The 19,553-nt window shown below is 41.4% G+C and overlaps 1 protein-coding gene across 1 annotated transcript in view; it reads left to right on the top strand.

The window, feature by feature from the left end:
• AKT3 (AKT serine/threonine kinase 3) overlaps nucleotides 1-19,553 on the top strand; it is a 190,461-nt gene that overhangs the window by 140,742 nt on the left and 30,166 nt on the right. Inside the window, exons 9-10 of the mRNA XM_028531272.1 lie at nucleotides 14,107-14,229; nucleotides 18,249-18,377. Coding sequence (XP_028387073.1) covers nucleotides 14,107-14,229; nucleotides 18,249-18,377 — 252 coding nt within the window. The remainder of the gene's footprint in view (nucleotides 1-14,106; nucleotides 14,230-18,248; nucleotides 18,378-19,553) is intronic.

Here is a 19,553-nt window from a genome sequence, read left to right as displayed (position 1 = left end):
TTAGGTTTTTGAAATAAGATGGAAATAGAAAGGAGTCAGGGGGGCTATAAACCCACACGAACAGTCCGCAGCTACAGCGGTATCTAGGTGCTCCCAGGAGGAATACCTGTAGAACAGCTAGAGGGTGTGAGCCGGAGAAGGCTGTCCTGCGGAAGGGTGAGCGCTGGCGAGCTGACGGTGCCTACCCCGATGCAGCACCCCCAGAGCTCTGCGTATGCGGTGCCCGTCCTCAGACCGGCTTCTTCAGTGGCCCCGCTGCAGTGGCGATGCCTGGCCCCGCTCTCACTCAGCTCGTCCGTACCGACTGCTGGCGGTTAACTAGCAGCAGCATCCCTCCAGCCTGTGTGCGGAAATGTTTCTCTCAAGTGTAAATACAACAGCGGAGACATTTCTTTTCTTACACTTTCTTCACGCGTTGGGGATCTGTGGGTTTCTTTCAGCCTAATACACTGCATGCTTGGTATGATTACTGCGTTTGCCAGTGCTGTTTAAAGCAATAAATAATCTTGATGGAAGTGGATTTTGAATAAACACGGGTTGCAAAAAATCAACAGTGGCCACCTACAGGCCTATCAATGCAATGGAGTCCCATCATAACCACATTTAACTTACACATAAACTCAAAGAGGCTCAGCAAAAGATAGGATGGATGGATGGATGACTGGATGGGTGGATGGGTGGGGGGACGGATGGATGGTGGGTAACTATATAGACAGACAGACAGACAGACAGGTGTAACATGGTGATTCTGCCATCCTTCTGGATGAGTGTGTCCAGAGAGGGACCTCAGGATAAGAGATAGAAATGTGCGATTCTTCTACTCCCTGTCACTTCCTGTTTGCCATCCTTAGATTTGCAAGGGACATATAAACTCTGGTGCTTTACATCATTTTAATAAAACATTGTCATTAAGTACATCTTTGTTACATGTGTTCATCTAAAGAAACTATTGTTTCAGTGACGGAGGAAAACCGTGCTGGGCGTGACCATGTGGAGACAGTATGCTGGTCTCCAGTGGAGTGCTTGCCCAGGGAGTTTTCCAGGGTGATTTTGATTATAGTGGATAATTTATGTGCAAACTTTAGAATCCACTACATTACAGTTCATCTGCTTATTCAACATGTAATGGGAAACTCCTATGGGCTGGACCTCAGGGGTTCGAAAATAAAGAAAACATGGTACTGTCCTTGAGATGATGAATAGGAACTGCCAGGGAGTAGGAAAAACCAGAGAGTGATGTACTGCCTAGTTTATTTTAGTTGGGGAGACAGACAGGAGTGTGGGTACAGGCTTTAGAGTGTCATTGTTACTGCGATGACACTGGATAACACGAGGAATGGGCTCTTGAATCTAACAATCCAGATGGAAATGAGAAAGAGGAAGGGGGAGAATGCTGAGGAAGGAAGCCCTTCTTCAGGTGGTTGCTAACCTAAGACTTAACTATAAGTCAGACCAGTAAGGTTGAGGAGGAGGACGGAGCTACCCAGAGGCGATACAGAATGTGTAGGTGTGCAGGGGCGTCCAGTTCTGCCCCCACCGCCCAGGTAACAGCGCAGTGCGGATGCCACAGGAGGTCCTGCCGGGGGACAGCCAGGAGAGGTTGAGCCTGTTGTCAGGGGCTCACTGCGACAGGTCTTCTCTCCCCAAGGCAGTGGAGCATCATGGGAGGATTTCTGCATGAAAATGTTGTAGAAAGAATCATTCAACATCAGGATGAAGCTCAGGTTGCATAAGACAAACTTGGAAGCAGGGAAACTGGGAGGCTCCTGCAATTAGAAGGTTTTCAGTAGTGCAGTTACAAAAATAATCAGGTCATTAACTGAGACAATATTAGTGAGAAGTCAAGTTCTACTGATGTTTAGGGGCTAGAATTTCCAGGATTTAATGGCCAGACAGAAAGTAGTATCACACAGTTTCCTGTTTGCTGTTGAAGGAACTGTGTGGACACATTCAGAGACAGGAAATGGAGGAAGAGGAGTGATTCTGGAGTGATCATCCTGTATTTGAGGCACCCCGGGGGGCCTGTTGGAGAGGCAGAAGTGAAGAAACGTCAGTGTGAGAAAAGTAGGTAGAGTTAGAACATTATTGGTCGAGAATCGCCCCAGGGGATACCAACACCAGACGTGTGGTCCCCGGAAAAGCAGAGGAGGATCCCGGACGGGGGGCAGAAAAGCAGTGTGCTAAGACTAACGGCAGAGCCTGTGGGGTAACACGGAACAGTCTCCACTGGGTTTGACATCTGTCTGTGCCAAAGCCGGATACCGCGGATCCTTCCTTCCCCCTGGGCTGGCACAGGGGCCGCACCTCGGCCGCAGTGCAGGCCGTGCCAGGGGCGGTGCGGAGCCCGTAGAGCAGGGTTATGAAAGTGGGTTTACAAGTGAGGTAAACCGGCATTTGCAGGAATAGTTACAAAAGCACCGTCATGATCACAATGCTGCTAATAACATGGCCAAGCCGCTGTGTTTTTGTCGCTTAGTCTCACCAAATTCACAGCAGCAGGGACGTGTTCTGGGGTAAAACGTAACCTGGAAGCTGAAGTGGTGTTGTCGCTGAGTTGGGTTTACAGTGTCTCCGCTTCGGACTGCTCCCCAGACCCCGCTCACAGCCGTGTTCCTTGCAGGCCTGTGAGCCGGACCCCAGGAGTCTCCCTCACGGCTGAACCTCCTGGGAGTTACGATGCTCATTGGGGGGTGAAGGAAAATCATTATGTAGAAATGCTGTTCTTCTGATAAATTACCCACATTCTTCTACATTCTTTACGTGGGTACAAATGAACACTTATTTACTATTCTTGTCCATATTTAGCTCATTTTACACTATATATCAATTTATTTGGTAAAAATTCATTTTATTTTTTTTGCATATGACTTTCAGTTCCATGCCAATCTTGAGATCTTCTCATACTTATTTCAGATTCTCATTATTTGGCTGGCATTTTGTCTTCAGCAAACCCAAATCATCTCATTTTAAATTTACATAAGGCAGAAGTGCTGGCAGTCAGCATTCTAGTTCTAGTTACTAATTTATGGAGGTGTGATTTGGGTGATTTTTGAATTAAAAGTATCACTTTATATTCATAGTGATGATTTTTTATATTTTACTAAATTTATAGATATATAAATATCTTTATTGTCAAGAATCTGACAAGCTAATTTCTTTGCTGACTATTTTGTTTATTATACTATATAGTTATATCAGAGTTTTGTTACTTTTAACCAAAGCTTTTTAAAAAAATTCCCAAAGGCAAAATAAACTTGGGAACATTTTTAGTGTATATTTTCACAATATTTCAAGGCCACTTACCTGAAATAAATCATGGAACCAGTATATTGATGCATGTAAAGTAATAATACAAAGATGCAAGTAGCCTCAATGTCCAAGATGCTAGTTTTTATACCTACAATCTCAGATTAAGGTGACTGGAGCTGCAGGAACTAAAGAGGTATTTGTGTGTTTCCATTAACCCTTTCCACATGGAAATCTCAGGGTGGTCACACTTCTCACATGAAGGTCAGGTGACCCCAGAGTGAGCATTTCAAGAGAAGGAAAAAGGAAGATACAATACAGTATAATTGGAGACCATACGAGAAAAGGCAGAACAATAGAACTGAACAATATTTAAATATTAGAAACTGTAATCCCGGAAAAGTTTGCAGTCATTTGTGTCCTTCACCTTTCATTTAGCGTCTTCACCTTTCATTTAGCGTAATACTTTTAAAACTCGTCAGTGTCGTCGTATGTATCAGTAGTTTGTTTCTTTTCGTGCCTTTAGTTTGCGGTGTGGATATATCCTAAAGTGTGTCTGCAACCGCGAGTAGAGAGATGTCTGGGTTCTTTGAGGTTCGGGGTTACTAAGGAAAAGGCACTTGTGAATATTCCAGTGTAAATCTTTGTTCAAGTGTGCATTATCAGTTACTTTAGCTAAATACCTTGAAATGCAATTTCTGTGTCATTTGGTATGTTCAACATCAAAAGAAACTCAGCTGTCCTATTTTGCATTTCCTGAATGTTATTTAATATCATAATCACACTTGGAATGGTTAACTTTTTAAAGTTTTACCCATTCAAGTGGGTATGTAATGGTATATTGTAGTTCTAGTTTGAATTTCCTGAATGAATAATGATATTGAACATCTTTTTCTGTGCTGATTTTCCATTTGCATATCTTCTTTATTGAAGTATCTATTAAAATACTTTTTTCATCTACTTTTTAATCGGGTTGTCTCCTTAATATTCAGTAATCAGACATCTTTATATATTCTAGATACATGTACTTTATTATATGTATGTTTTACAATTATTTTCTCCCAATGCATGGTCTGACTTTTCATTTTTTACCATGGAATTTTTTCCTGTATATATTTTTGTATAAATTAAAAAAATATTTAAATATAAATTTATTTTTTGTAAACATCATCTTCTTCATATAAAGTTTACATTCAGTAAACTTCATCACTGTTAAGTCGGCCATTTCATGAGTTTTGACAAAGGTAAAAAGTAGTTTACTATCCTTACCATCATGATGCAGAACATTTCTGTCCCCTGACCGTCTTCCATGCCCCTTTAAAGTTGGTCCCACCCACCGCCCCGCCTCTGTAACCACTGACACGCATTCCTACAAGTGTTTGAAGGACTCGACTTATGAATTAGATGAAATATAACCTATCAGTCTTTTTCTTTTGTGGTTTATACATTTTGTGTTTAATTTAAAACATCTTTTGCTAATCCAAATTTATTAACATCTTGTTTTCTTCAAGAAGTGTTAATAGTTTTAGCTCTTATATTTCAGTGTAATAGTTTATTGATTTGTGTTTTTCCAGGAATTTTCCCATTTCGTCTACATTTTATAGTTTGTGTGCCTTACATCACTAGTAATGTTCACTTGTTATTGCATGAGTGTCTGTAGGATCAGTAGCTGACTTCTCTCATTTATTCTCTTTTTGTGTCTTCTCTTTTTAGTTCTGTTTGTCTTTCTAAAAGTTAATATTTTTGGTATTTTTAGCTTTAGGTTTCATTGATTTTCCTTTTATCAATTTTGGGTTATCTATTTCATTGATTTTGGGTTTTTATCATTTCCTTTCTTCTGATTACTTTGGATTTCCTTTCTTTTTCTTCTTAATGTGGCAATTTAAAGCACTTATTTAAACCTATATTTTTCTAATATAAGTAATGTTATAAATGTCCCTGTAGCCACCAAATTTATGTTATCTTTATATATGTAAATATTGCAGTGTATTTTTAATGTTACATGTTTTACATGTTATTTAATGTCTATTATATCTGCTGTTCTTTTCCCAAATTTACTAATTTTCCCTTGTCCTGTTTTCTTTGACTAATGGACTATTTAAAGGTGTACTGCTTTCATTTTAAGTACCTGAGGGTTCCCATACATCTCTTAACTCGTCGTTGAATTTACCTGTGTTCAGAGAACATGCCGCACAGTTTGTATCCTGGTACATTTGCTGCGATGAGGGTGCTGGCGCAGGTGCTGTGTGCTCCTGGAAACAGCGTGTGTTCGGTGTGCTGGGTCGCGTGTCCCCCCCACCAGCCGGGATGGCCTGGCTGTTTGATAATGTGACGCCCTTCAGGTGTCCTCTGCTCTTACTGATCTTATGTCTACTTAAAAAAAATTCAAGTATCGAGAGTACTGTTGAAATCTCCAGCCACAGTCGGGGATGTATCTGTTTTTCTTTCATTTTCTTACAGACCATCTATAGTTAGTTCACACTTCTTCATAAATGCAGTCTGATCGTTTCTGCCTTTTAAATCTGGAGTATTTAACGTGACCATGCAGATTGTTTGGGTTGCATATTGCAATTTCTTTCATTCACCTCATCTGTTCTTTGTTCCTTTTTGGAGAATCTGTTTCTGCCTTTTTTGTAATGACTGTTTTTGCTGTTTTTCCATTTCATGCTAACTTTTGGGTTAGCCCCACTGCTTTGTCTTGTTCCGTACAATGGCTGTGTTAACAGAGAGTTCTCGAGTTCCTGTCCAGCTGCCGGCCCCAAGACAGCCGCTGCACTGATGCAAAGATCTTTCTCTCGTGTAGTTCACACAGTGCAGTTATGAAGAAGGCTGGGAAGTGAACTGTCTTGTTAATGGGATAATTTATTCATTTGTTGCCTCAAATGAATAAAAACTGTACTTACTTAGTATAATAGATGACATGCTTTAGAGACAGATGACCTAAGTGTGAACTTCCACTGTGCCATTCAATAGCTATGTGATGCTAGGCAACTTTTATAACATCTCTGAGTCTTAGTTTTTTTCATCTATATGATGGAGGTAATAATTGGGCCTACTTTATAAGGTGGTTCTGAGGATTAAATGATAATAGTGCAAACAACTTAGCTCAGTGCCTATTAAGTAGCTCTCAAAAATAGTGCTATAGTAATAACTTATATTTATTATATTTAATTACCTGTAATGTGGAGACAGCAGTATGTAGCTTTTATGATTATTATTAGAATGGTAAGTTCTTAATGCTCAAAATGATACTCTTTATTGCTTTCATTGTATTGGTAGTAAATATATTTCACAAACAACCCAGGTATTTCACATATATGCTAATAGATTTAAATATTTAAAAGCAGTTGCCTTTATAGTTTTTGCAATTTTAAAAGTATATTTTATTCTCTAAATGAAGAATTTATTAATATTTAATGTGGTAGAACTGAGCAATCTCTACTTCAACCTTATTAATAGAGTTTTAATAAAATATTTAAACAAATCACTTTAATTATAGAAATACATTTGGAATTAAAATTATTTTTAAAATAGAAACTAGCCCTGACTGGTGTGGCTCAGTGGATTGAACACTGGCCTGTGAGCTAAAGGGTTGCCGGTTTGATTCCCAGTCAGGACACATGCTTGGGTTGTGGGTTCAGCCCCCAGTTGGGGCATGTGTGAAAGGCAACCAATCGATGTATCTCTTACACATTGATGTTTCTCTCCCTCTCTTTCTCCTGCCTTCCCCTCTTTCTAAAAATAAATAAATAAAATCTTTAAAATAGAAGTTGTTTTTATACTTACCACATTATTAAATATTGTCATCAGGTGACTTTTAATCCTCCTTTTCTCTTGCATTACTTCTTTAAAATTGTCACCTTTGGGCTCCGTTTTCAGATACCAGGAAGCAGGTTGCTGATCTAGAATCATTTTTACATTCCAAGACCTGCAAGAAGAGGGCAAGAGGTAGAGGAACAGGTGTTTAGCTGGTGATTTATAGCGAATACCGTTAACTGCCGAATAGCTGTTTCAGGGTTCAGTTGTCCTGTAGCATCCTAAGCATTTAACTCGTCTTGGGAAATTTAATATTGAATTATGTTATTAAAACATGACACTTTTACATTTATATCCCGTGTCTATATGACTTTTTTCCTGAAATTTCAAAAACTAAGTGTAAATTTACATTACTTCACATTAATTTTTCTGTGTGAAATGCATACAGACTGTGAGCTCAGCTTGTGAAAAGAATAGACAGTGTCTGAAGATGGTAGTATGATTTACCTGCTAAATGTCAGAGTATGTTTGACCCCATAAAAGTAATACTATTACTTTTATATTGTAATACTATTCCAATTGTGTACTATAGTATTTGCTGGAGACTGAATATTGGTTTCCCCCCAAAACTCCTGTGTTGACACCTAGTCCCCAATGTGATGCCAATTGGAGGTGGGGCCTTTGGGGGGTGATTAGGTCAGGAGGGTGGTGCCCTTGCGAATGGGATTAGCGCCCTTGTAAAAGAGGCCTCAGAGAGTCCCCTCACCCCACCCACCACGTGAGGGCCCAGCCAAGGGACAGTCCCCTGTGAACCCAGAAGCAGGTTCTCGCCAGTCCCCCCTCTGCCAGGGCGCTGGTCTTGGGCTTCCCGGCCTCCAGACTGTGAGACACACATTTCTGTGGTTTATCCACCACCCACTCTACAGTGTTCTGCTACAGCGACCAGGCTGACCACGGCAGCCTTGTTGATTAGTTTCCCCAGAGGTGAGCGAGAGGCATTCTCGTCTTGGGTCTTTGTACAAACCCCAGGGATGCCATAAGCAGCAGCATTTCACAGACCGCCATGTCTTATTGCTTAATTAATCGCTTGTCTTTAGGATACTCAGGTTCCAACTTCAATTAATGTTATGATAATGAATGTAATCATTGAAATTAATGGGACTCCCATTGAGCAGATTTTATTACTTTCTAGCTAGCCAGTCTTTTCCTGTTACAAAGGAAGAAGCTCTCTGTGTAGGCGTTATTTGTAAGAGAAATAAAAGATAATTCAGTTTAAAATCTAAGTTGCAGTGATAATTCTCAGGACATTTTTAAACTCCAGATCTTATTTTTGGGGAAGTTTGTTGCATTAAGGATATAACTATTTTTGCAAAATATAGCAGTTGTCAAAATAAGCATTCTGGGCTTGTGATGAAATACAGATCTGTATATTCAGTGGGTTAAAATAATCTATTTACATTGCTATGTTTTTACAGCATGGCTAAACTCAACATAAAATACTTAGTCTTTGCCTAAAGGAACTTAAATTTTTTGAGATATGTTTCTTGCTTAAGCAGCAAATGCCTTACTATTTTTATATAAAAACAAGTTTATTCATTACAGTGTATGATTTTTTAAAGTTTCTAATGAAAGTACTTTACATTCAAAACCTTATTTTCCTTATAAATAATTCTTTGGAAAGTAGTTTTGAATTTAACTTTATTCTTTGTAATGCATATTTATTAAGCATGTAATATGAGCTACATATTAAGCTCAGTGCTGAGGAAGCAAAGCTGTGGAGTACTTGCATAATTTTTCTTTTTTCCCTGTGCGTCTGTCAAAACAAAGATTAGGGTACTAAATTTGTCATAAGCCTAAGTCAGTACAAGTATTCACAGTAAATTTATTAGAAACCTTTACATTATGAAAGTAACAACAGTACATACTCGTTATGGAAAACATCAAGAAGCCACAAAGTTATTTCAGTTCAATTGAACAAAAAGCCTATTGACCATCTGCTCTAAGCCAGTTACTGTGCTGTGTACTCAGTACGTTCTCGATGACATGAACCAGACAGGGAGTCTCCGCATTTCAGGCAAGCACAGTGTTCCGGGGAACAGAGTAAACAAATAATTATAAGTAATTTTCATGGTATAAATCAAGACAAAAACCATTCTAAATCTCGCTATCTAGCAATAATTGCTATTACCATGTTAATATATTTTTTCTGTTTTTATACTGTATGTATATTTTCCAGTTTTTTCAATATTATAAAATATATACTAGATATCTACTAGTTAGTTATGTCGATGTACTATAACTTACTAAATCCTTACCAAATTTTTGAACATCTAGATTATTTCCATTACTTAGCTGTAATCGACATGCAATACAAGTTCACTGTTAGATGACTTTCGACAGACATCTACACGTGACACTAAAGGTTTGATTCACTGTTTCTAAAATTTCTCAGAAGTGGAGGGTACAGTGTGGACTCCTTTGTGTCTGCTGGTTTTCCTCAGCCTAACATTTTGGCAATTATGCCTTTGGTTGCATTCCTCAGTAGTTTGTTCCTTTTATTGTTGAGTTACGATCCATATGCGTGACTCTACCAACATTTGTTCATCTGTCTGCTGGTGGTGGACATTTGGGTTGTCAGACTTGCTATAAATATTCAATTTTATTTATATTGTTGCTGTTCTATGTGGTTAATTTTACCAGTTTTCTCTCTTAGGGTTTGTTTCATTTCTTTTTTTTTTTTTTAAAGACTTTATTTATTTATTTATTTATTTAGAGGAAGGGGAGGAGAAAGAGAGGGAGAAAAACATCAATGAGTGGCTGCTTCTCACACGCCCCCTACTGGGGACCTGGCCTGCAACCCAGGCGTGTGCCCTGACTGGGAATCCAACCAGCGACCCTTTGGTTCACAGGCCAGTGCTCAATCCAGTGAGCCACACCAGCCAGGTTGTTTCATTTATGTCCTGCTTGGGAAATCCTTGTTCATCCTGCAACCAGATAACCATTGATTTATATTTTCAGGTTTTAAAAAAATAGCATCATATTTGATATTTAACTATTAATTTCATCTTAAATTTATTTTGTTGCGAGGTGAGATGAAAATTGAATTTTACTTTTCTCCAGATTTGACCAACTATTTATGGCACCATTTATTAAATAGTCACTTTTTCCTCATATGCTTTGTCGTATACCGTCATCATCCATGTTGTCATATATTAAATACTTATAACACAGCCTGTTTCTGGTTGTCTGATTTCATTGCTCCTTTAATATGAATTGTCACTTTTATAGCATCTCCCGTGTTCTTCGGGCAACTTTTCCTGAAAGCCCTGCTCAGTATGTTGCAGCAGAAATCTCCTGTTTCAGTAACATCTCGGCTCACCTCATTCATTTTTCCCGAAAGCGTCGCGCACCGTTTCTGCCTTCACGTTCCCGCCTTCACGTTCCCGTCCCTGAAAGGTGACGCAGGACCTCATTCCTGAGCCCGGCCAGCATCCTTCCCGAAGTGTGCTTTTCCTCCGTTCCGCAGGTGTATTCTCCTTTCCTCTGACACTTCCCTCAGGACTTTGTCACAGTGTCCTGCTCTGCTCCCTTTTTTTTTTTCCACGTGTGCAGTGACCCTCGAAGATTCTGAGCTTACTTCTCTTTTCTGTTTTCCTGGGCTACACCGCTCTTCCTTGGTCCTCGCAACATCTGTGGAGCAATGTCTCTCGTGTCCACTTCTGTACCCTGGGGGCCCCTGATTTCAAAGCTGTGGTATCACATGCTTGTTGATATGTTAACAGGTCAAAATAAAATCAGTGGCTCCTCTGTCCCTGTCCCCAGTTGCTCCCTCGATACCGCTACTGCAATATCCGCTCAGCCACCCACAGGGAAACCCAACTTCGTTCTTCTCCCCCGGACACCCCAGGGGCATAGGCGAGGCCCTCTGGAATCATGACTCTTGAAGTGCCAGTCACCACCACTCTACTTGAAGTCCTTCGGACGCTCCTACTCAGCTCCTGTGTAACTCCTGATACTGCCTTCCCGTACTCGAATGTGCTCTCTGTTTCATAGCTACCGTATTTCTAGTGGGCTTGTTTATGCATCTGGCTGTCCCGGTCCAGGAGTGACGTCCTTGCAGGCTGCTGCCGTTCTCTTGCCGTGGCTGCCGCTCGCCACACAGGTGCGCTGACAGGTGCTCAGCAGGTTCTTGTTGCAATCCGTGCGATGTTTACCGGACCCAGTCCGAGACCTTTCTCATTGATTCTCCGATTGCTGCCACGGTGGTTTTTTAAAATTATGCTAATTGTTTTAACACCAAACTCTGGGTCTCCCCTTGTCTCAGAACAAATCTCAAGCCCGTGTCTTGGCAGCCAGGACCCTAAGCTATATATCGCCTCATCTCTTTTTCCTTGAGCCCTGTCGTTGGCCTGAATGCATGTCATTCTTCAGCTGAGTGTTCCTTTAATGTTTTCTTGCCGTTGCTGCTTTTTTCTCTTTAGAATTAATTCTTTCACAAGCACTTACTAGTTATCTATTATGTGCAGGTACTGTGCTAGGCTGCTAAAAAGATAAAGATGGATAAAACGTGAAGAGCAGTCTTTTGTAGGCTTCCCTTTGGAGCGTCTCTTTGTGAAAAATTCCATCCTTTAAAAAAAGTCCCATTTTTAATTGTGAAGTTTCCTGGGATCATAAAGATTAATCATTCTTTGCCTCCAAAGCATTTTTAATGTCAGAATGGAAAACTTATCACACGGCCCTCTCGCTTGTACCTGTGCATGAATCTCCTTCTTTGCGTTTGAGTGTGTTGGGGGCAGGGGTTCTAATCATTACATATGTCTTCCTTTTCTCTCCCCTGGGCCCCACAGAGTAAATTTAACATAATCAATGCTCACTAAATGGAAAGCTGGTTCAAAGCCAAACAATATCGAGAGGGCCAGGTAGAAAGTCAGGGGAGAGTCCTGTTGCCAAAGCCAGAGGCGGGATTCGGGAAGGTCAGGCCATGGCTGTGGCACTCGGCTCCAGAGAGGAAGACGGGTTGAGACCGTCAATAACTGGGCTTGGCAATTAAGAGGTTCTTAGTTATCGTAACGAAAATAAGTCCCATAATGTAGCAAGGGGAGGTATCAGAGGACGGCAGATTGAGAAATAAATAGAACTCTCCTTCAGTGTAATTTTTTAGCATATATTTTTATAGACATTGGCTGGGAGACAAATCGAAGATATATGTTCTAAATAAAGATCCAGAAGCCTGCATGTATTATATGGATTTCGGGCATCCGTGTCTTTTGTACAGTAGATGAGTGGGTGGTAGGCTCGACATTATTTTAGGACAATTTATAAACTTAACCACTATTTTCATTTTGCTGGAACACTGCCACAAATCTACATAGAGGTGACAAGGGCTCCTTCACCCAAGGTGGTGATGTTTTGCATAAAGCGTGGCAGAGATGATTCTGACCCCGAAGTCATTCAGAGGGTCTTTACTGATGCGCCGCGCTTCTCACTCCCTGCGCTCGTTTGAATGGTTATGTCTATGCCTGTATAACATGAATGAACTTTGAAAAATACTGCCGGGTAATTGTATACATTGGTTGGACTTTTGGCGTTGTGTATTCGACCCTTTGTCAGACACACTTGACCTTTCTGTAGTCAGAATGCCTTTTCTGTTTGATGGTGGGTTGTAGGTTTGATTAACTTTTCCCCCTTACTTTGTTTTAACATAAGACAGTGATGGAATCCCAGTCAGTGGCATCTTAGCTTTGATAAAATATGGCCATATAACAGGCAGCATCGAAGTTTAAAGACCCTCTGCCTGATGTTTTAGTTTTGCTCTAACTAATGTTGAGCGAGTGTTTTTGACAACAGGTGCATGATACTACCTGTCTCTCTTTAATGTGGCCATTGGCTCTGCACGCAGTTTATGCCGAAACCATGATAGACTCTTCAGTGGAGGGGAGGTGGGAAAGGAGGAGAAGGAATCTGTAGGAAACCTCTTGTGTGTTACCTAAGCTCTGACTTGGTCTGTAGGCAGCAAATCTCGTTAACCGTCATGGCCGTAAATTTGCAGAAGCACCAAGAGTCGCTGAAGGCAGAGCTGATCTCGGATCCTGCGGCGAGGAAGGAGCACCTTGAAAGGCTGGTTCGTCTCTCTAACCGCAGACGTGTTGGGCATTTCCTGTGACACCTGGCAGGGCATCTGCATTGGCAACAACCTGTCCCTGTTCTTGGGGGTTTCCTGATGCCCTGGAATAGTCCAGCAGAGGTCAGCTGGGCCTGAAGCCTACTCCTCACCCACACTGTCAAACTGAGAGATGAGAAAGGCAGTTTCCTACGTAAAGAGCAGACTAAGATGGAGAGCCAGATGCCTGGCCACAGTGAGCCCCCCGATAGGTGCTTGTCGGCTGCTGAGTGGAGGTTAACCAGGAAATGGCTGGGCTTCCAGTTTAAGTGACTCTCTGAGAAAGATTAGTGTCGTAGTTTATTCTGCAAACAGAAAGAATAGACACTGAGAATTAGAAGGGGAATAATGGGAGTTTCTCAGCCCACGTTAGATGTGACTAAAGTCAAAACTGAAAGCCTTACAGCTCCTCACCGTAGAAAACACCGGTTCAAACTTTGGGAACACTTCTGCAGATACGATGCATCAACAGATGGAGAACAGAACAAGTTCACGTAAATCAGCTCCAGCCAATCGGCAGTCCCGTCTCTGAAATCCCATGTAAATCAGATAATTAAATAGAAATATTACATTTATGCTCGTGTTCATTTATTTGAATGATGTCTCAACACCTAATCCTTGAAAGGGTGAAAACAAGTCCGGTGAAGGGGAAATGCAACCCGACGATGCCTACTCTTTTCCTCCAGTAACGGAAGGTTAAATGGTAGCAGGCAGAACGCCTTAAACAAGATTGGTATATTGATTAAAACGCTGATTTAACAGCTCGCCGTCTCCCCTCGGAAACCTGGAAAGATAAGCCAGCTGCCGTCTAAGAGTGCCGAGCGTCCGCTGAGAGCACACCATCTATCATCACAATATGGTGATGAGAGGTGTTCTATGTTTGTGTTAATTTCCCCACTAAATCAGTAATTATTACAATCCTGTCCCTGCTGTTTACCCTGCAGCTGTTTTTCCATTTGTCGAGAGAGCGGGTGTTCTCCGAGGACCGCACGCGCTTCTACGGCGCGGAGATCGTCTCGGCCCTGGACTACCTGCATTCCGGGAAGATTGTGTACCGGGATCTCAAGGTAAAAAAAAAAAAAAAAAAAGTAATCAAAATTTTGTTGTTTGCAGAGACTAGAGGGACAAACAGAATAATTACAAAGTTACACAGTTTGGAAAAAAGCAGATTTAATTGGGGGAAAAGCATTCTGTTTAATAATGTAGTTTACTGCCTTTGAGATGAAACTTCCTTCACTGATGTGTATGTAGCTCCTTCGTGTCCGAGTTTTCGGTGGGGAAGAATCGATGAAGGATGATCTACCAAGAACAGTTTCAGTTTTCTGTGAAAGTTTTGGGTAACGTTACACAGCTGATTAAACGTCAAGTCACTTTTCAAGTGATGCTTTAAAATAAGTTTCATTGTTATAGTCTAACATCCTCTGATGGATTGTGAAGAAACTGAAATAAGACTTTATTGGAGGAAAAGATTTGGTTTAATTTTGGTATTCATTTTTTTGGTATAAAATACCTGGAGTATTGTAATGTAGCCTTTTGTTTGTTTAACTTGCGTTGTAAAAAGCGCTGTATTTGTTTTATTGGTAAGAGTGAGTCCACTTCTCAAACTTCCTTCTGGATGAGACCTTCAGAATAGCTCTGGGATCGGTAAAGGTCAGATAGGGTATATTTTGGGTTTTGCTGCCTGTGTGGTCTCTCTGCAGGAGGCCAGATTTCACCCATGGGTCCCGGTGTGCTGACCCCTGGACTAGCCCCTCAGGGGTGCAGTGGTTTCATGACACTGTTTGGACTCCGATGGGCCACATGAGGACATGTGTGCCCTGACACCTGTGGAACAGGTTCTAGATGTGGCCATCCTGCTTTCTCAATCAGTAAACCATGTAGCAATGCTGGCCTGTTAAAATCGGACACAGGATTGCTATGTTTATTTATCAAGGACTCATTTATTTACAGTGTAATTTGATTTGTAGAAATAGGAGTTAGGTGAATCTTTTCTGAAATTCTGTTTGTATCCGTATTACGGCATAAAGAAGAAACCTCAAGGATCCCCTCACTCTCTTGTCTGGGCACCCAGGATCCTTCAGTTGTCAAATTGTTTAAGCAGTTGTGGAGGTTGTTTCAAGATGTTTCTATCACATTCCTTTATGTGATGAATGACCCTAAAGAGTAACTATCTCACAAAGTATTATTTTACATAATGACAGTGAAATATAGTATGTAGGTTTGCATAATATTATCATTAACCAGAGTTATAAGGAAGCTGTAAAATACTATATTTAGGAAAAATGAACCGTGTGACGATGACTGGATCAGGGATGGCCAGCCAGGTGCCACAGTGGGCCAGGGCTGCACACCAGTCCACGGTGTGGTTGTACTGAGCCTGACGCTTCTTATCACCAGGGATGTCCGGAGTCAAGCATCCCTGTATCTGGTGTCTGCGTGGCCAAATAATCCTATAATGTTTCAACATCTTGAATTAGGTTTTTTGTTTTTTGTTTTTTTTTTTTTCAAAAAAATTAGCTATATGGCATTTCCAAATTTACTTAGAAATGGTTACTTCTTCTCTGCCTGAATCGCCTCCCTTCATTCCCACTTTGTATTTCATGAGTTCTCTTTGAGAGGGAAGGGGCGGCACACCCTGGAGTTAAGGAAATGAGAATAATTTCTGAAGCACTTGGTAACATATCCACAATGTTTGAAGCTGGAAGGTAGACTTACTAGCCTAAAGAAACAAAGTAAAGAATGCTAGCATTGTATAAAGAATGGTATAATCAAGATGGTCTTGGTCAATATTTACCATTAACAGAATGAGCATGAACATATTGGTGTATTGAAGTTCATTAATGTGGTTTTCATTGCCCCACCCTTTCTGATGGTGGAAACATTGAATGTGTTAAACTGCAACATAAAGAACCTGCTTTACATGTGAATGGGAGTCATACGGTTACCATATGCATAAACCACTAACTTTGCTAAAGAATTAAGTGATCCCTGCTAAGGTTATTTTTTTAAGTATAGCCTTACCTTAGAAGTCTTAAGTAAATATATAAAAACATGGGACAGAAACATGAATATATATCAAGAAGAATATGCACAGTGTAAGCAGCCAAACATTAAAAATTTACACAATTCGACTTGTATCCATATTACACAGGATTATCCATAATAGAGTGAGACCCTTACGTGGTATCACAGAAAGTTAGAGCGGATCCTTAGTTTACAGGGGAGGTCCCTGACTTCTGGAACCCAGTGAGTGACTTCAAGTAGTGGACCGAGTTGGTGACATGGTCAGGGTCGTTGGAGCCCGCAGATCCTCGCTCCAGGCCGGAGGTTCTTTTCATGACGTCCCTCCAGAGATGGAAAGGAACCTACAGGGGGAGTGCATTCAGATCTCAGGGAGGGTGAACTATATGTTGAATAAAGTTGGCGAAGATCAGAGGATGAAGGTTTTAAATAGATGTATACCGGCCGTATTAAAAAAAAAACACCACCAAACACTGACCTGGGTGTCCACTGTGACTGATCCGTCTCGGATTTGTCTCTGTCATCTCCTTACTAATGACTTCGTGTTTATTCAAGTAGAGTGAGATCATGGTAGACTCTGTGACGGTGCAGAGGGGTGGGTTCAGAGCCTCGTTTACCACAGCCCCCCCACCCCATCTCCGTCAGCTCCCTGCCGTCCACCCCAGCAGACCCCCAGTCTGAATGAAAACAGCCCGCTTTCTTCACCTGCCGAGTCTCAAGATGCCTCCCCAGTTCCCACTCCAACCACACAGCCCCTCGGGATCCCCTCCTTCACAGGAAGGTTAAACCACTGTTGTCAGGAGAACCCCTTCCGTCTCAGAAATGAAACTGTATTCCTTATTCAACAAAACAGCAGACCCTCCAGCATGTACTGGACTTCTGTTCCTCACTGTGGCAGTTTATGGGAGGGAGGCAGAAAGAAGGAAAATGGGAGAAAACCAGAAGCGTGAAGAAGAGAAAGGCGAAGGCAGAGAGAAGGAGATCGTGGGAAGAAAGAGAAGCAGACAGAGACACTTTCTGGATGTTTCTGTTGGGTTTTCATGTTCAGGACTCGTTGCCATCTGTGCAAATTAGGCTTGGATTTCAGGTTCCAGTTAGTAGAGAAGCACATGGAAGATGCAAGATTTCTGAATTTAGATAATAAAAGAACTTTTATTTTAATTTTTAAAATATTTTATATATTTGTTTTTACAGAGGGAAGGGAGGGAGATAGAGAGAGAGAAAGAGAGAAACATCAATGTGCGGTTGCTGGGGGTCGTGGCCTGCAACCCAGGCATGTGCCCTGACTAGGAATCAAACCTGCGACACTTTGGTTCGCAGCCCGAGCTCAATCCACTGAGCTATGCCAGCCAGGGCTATTTTAATTTTTTTACAAGATCTTATTGAGGCAGGTGATCTCGCTATTCGGTTACATCTTTAATACTGTCTTTGGTGTTTTGTCACTAATGGCTTCAAAGACATTCCAACTAGGTAATATTTGTGCTATATATTTTCATTAACTGTTGAATGTTGGGTAATTCTTTTTATGTTTAAAATGGTTGGTATTTCTTCATTACAAAGAACTGCAAAAGAGGATACCCACCTTACTTTGCATAATAAGATTTAGATTTGATTACAACAATCAGCAAAAAAGCGTTCTCTAAGTGAATATTTTATAATAGCAGCAGATCCCCAGGAGAAACTGTTGAAAACCATCTGTATGTCTCCAGAAGAAGATGCTCCTCTCTTTGGGACTGTTTGGATCACAGTTCATTTAAATACAAAGAGGATTGGTTTTTGTTCGGAAAAGTTCATTAGGCTTTAGTTCTTAGAACTTACACCATAATGGCTCTTACTCCCATTGGTTTAACAAGTCAATAATTTTGTTATCAAAGTATTTAATAAAACATGTTTCTTTTTACATATACATTCAGAAGCCACAGGGTTTATAAGTACTGAAAGCTCTGTTCACAACTGTGTCCTCCTCCCAAAGTGTCTTACTCAACACTCAATAGTGGTGTCAAAACAGCGTTCTCCTCTGTTCCAAGAACATGGGGCAAGTCGTGTTATTTCTCTTCCCATGCAGTTGGAGAATTTGATGCTGGATAAAGATGGCCACATAAAAATTACAGATTTCGGGCTTTGCAAAGAAGGGATCACGGATGCGGCCACGATGAAGACGTTCTGTGGGACACCGGAGTACCTGGCCCCGGAGGTAGGTGGGCGTGGCTCGGGCCCCCTCAGTGTTGTGGGGGGTGGGGGGGGAGCGCTGCTGTGATGCTCTGCAGAGGAGGCTACTTACGTGCTCAGAAATTGCAGGTCCAACTGTTTTTACCTGAAGTTCAACATGAACCACATCTTATTTTGCTCCCACTTTAAAAAAAAAGATTTTGTTTGTATATTTTTAAAGAAAGGGGAAGGGAGGGAGAAAGAGAAGGAAAGAAACACCGATCAGTTGTCTCTCGTTCACGCCCCAACTGGGGACGGGGCCTGGCCTGGCCTGCGACCCAGGCACGTGCCCGGAACCGGGGGCCTTGTGCTTGGCGGGAGGTGGCCCAATCAACCGAGCCGTATCTCCAGGCCCTGTCACTTACATAGCATGATATTACAGGGCAAGGATATATATGCCTATTCAATTTTATAAACTTTATGGGCACAAAGGCATTAACTACAGTAGAAGTCCATTTTTAGTTGTCAGCCATACACATTTTATTTTTTTTTATTATGCCCTTTTTGATTCACTTACTAAACAATAATTGAAGGACTTCAAAAGTATTTACAGTTTTACAAACCATTTGGATTTGCCTTAGAAACAAAGGAACGGATCACTTGGATTTGTGGGATTGTGGGTTTTCATAATTACTGGGAAGTATTTCGTTGGGAGAGTTCATGGAACGACAGTAGCCACAGTTTGGAGTTCAGACCCAAGCAGCTCCCACGGACGACCCGTGCTGAGGGTTCCAGAGTAGCTCATTTGCACGTGTGTTCGGCAGACATACTCGGTGCGCCTGCCACGTGCTGGGTGTTTTTCTGGGTGGTGTGGCTGCGGAGAACACGGCACCAAGGAAACCGCTCTCAGGGAACCTACTCTGGACTCGGAGTGTCGCATGACTGTCGTGAGAAACAGACTTTTTGTTCCTCTGGAGTTCAGTGTCCCCTGCCTTCATTGGCTATGGGTGATGCTGTCCCAAATTCAGAATAACAAAATCGGCTGTGTCACAGTTAGGGGAAATCATTTCTTCTGAAAAAGGTAAATACATCCAACTTTAAAAGCAGATGATCTAAGAAACAAAGATGTTGTTCTGTAGGCAAACATCATCAACCAAAGAACAGAACCAAGGACATAATGTGAGAAGGGCCCACCCAGTTGTTTCTAAATGGAAAGTTTACA

This window comes from Phyllostomus discolor, chromosome 15, assembly GCF_004126475.2.
Source record: "Phyllostomus discolor isolate MPI-MPIP mPhyDis1 chromosome 15, mPhyDis1.pri.v3, whole genome shotgun sequence".
Classification (NCBI taxonomy): Eukaryota; Metazoa; Chordata; class Mammalia; order Chiroptera; family Phyllostomidae; genus Phyllostomus; species Phyllostomus discolor.
The sequence above is the reverse complement of the archived record's forward strand: the minus strand, read 5'-3'. Positions and strand labels throughout refer to the sequence as shown.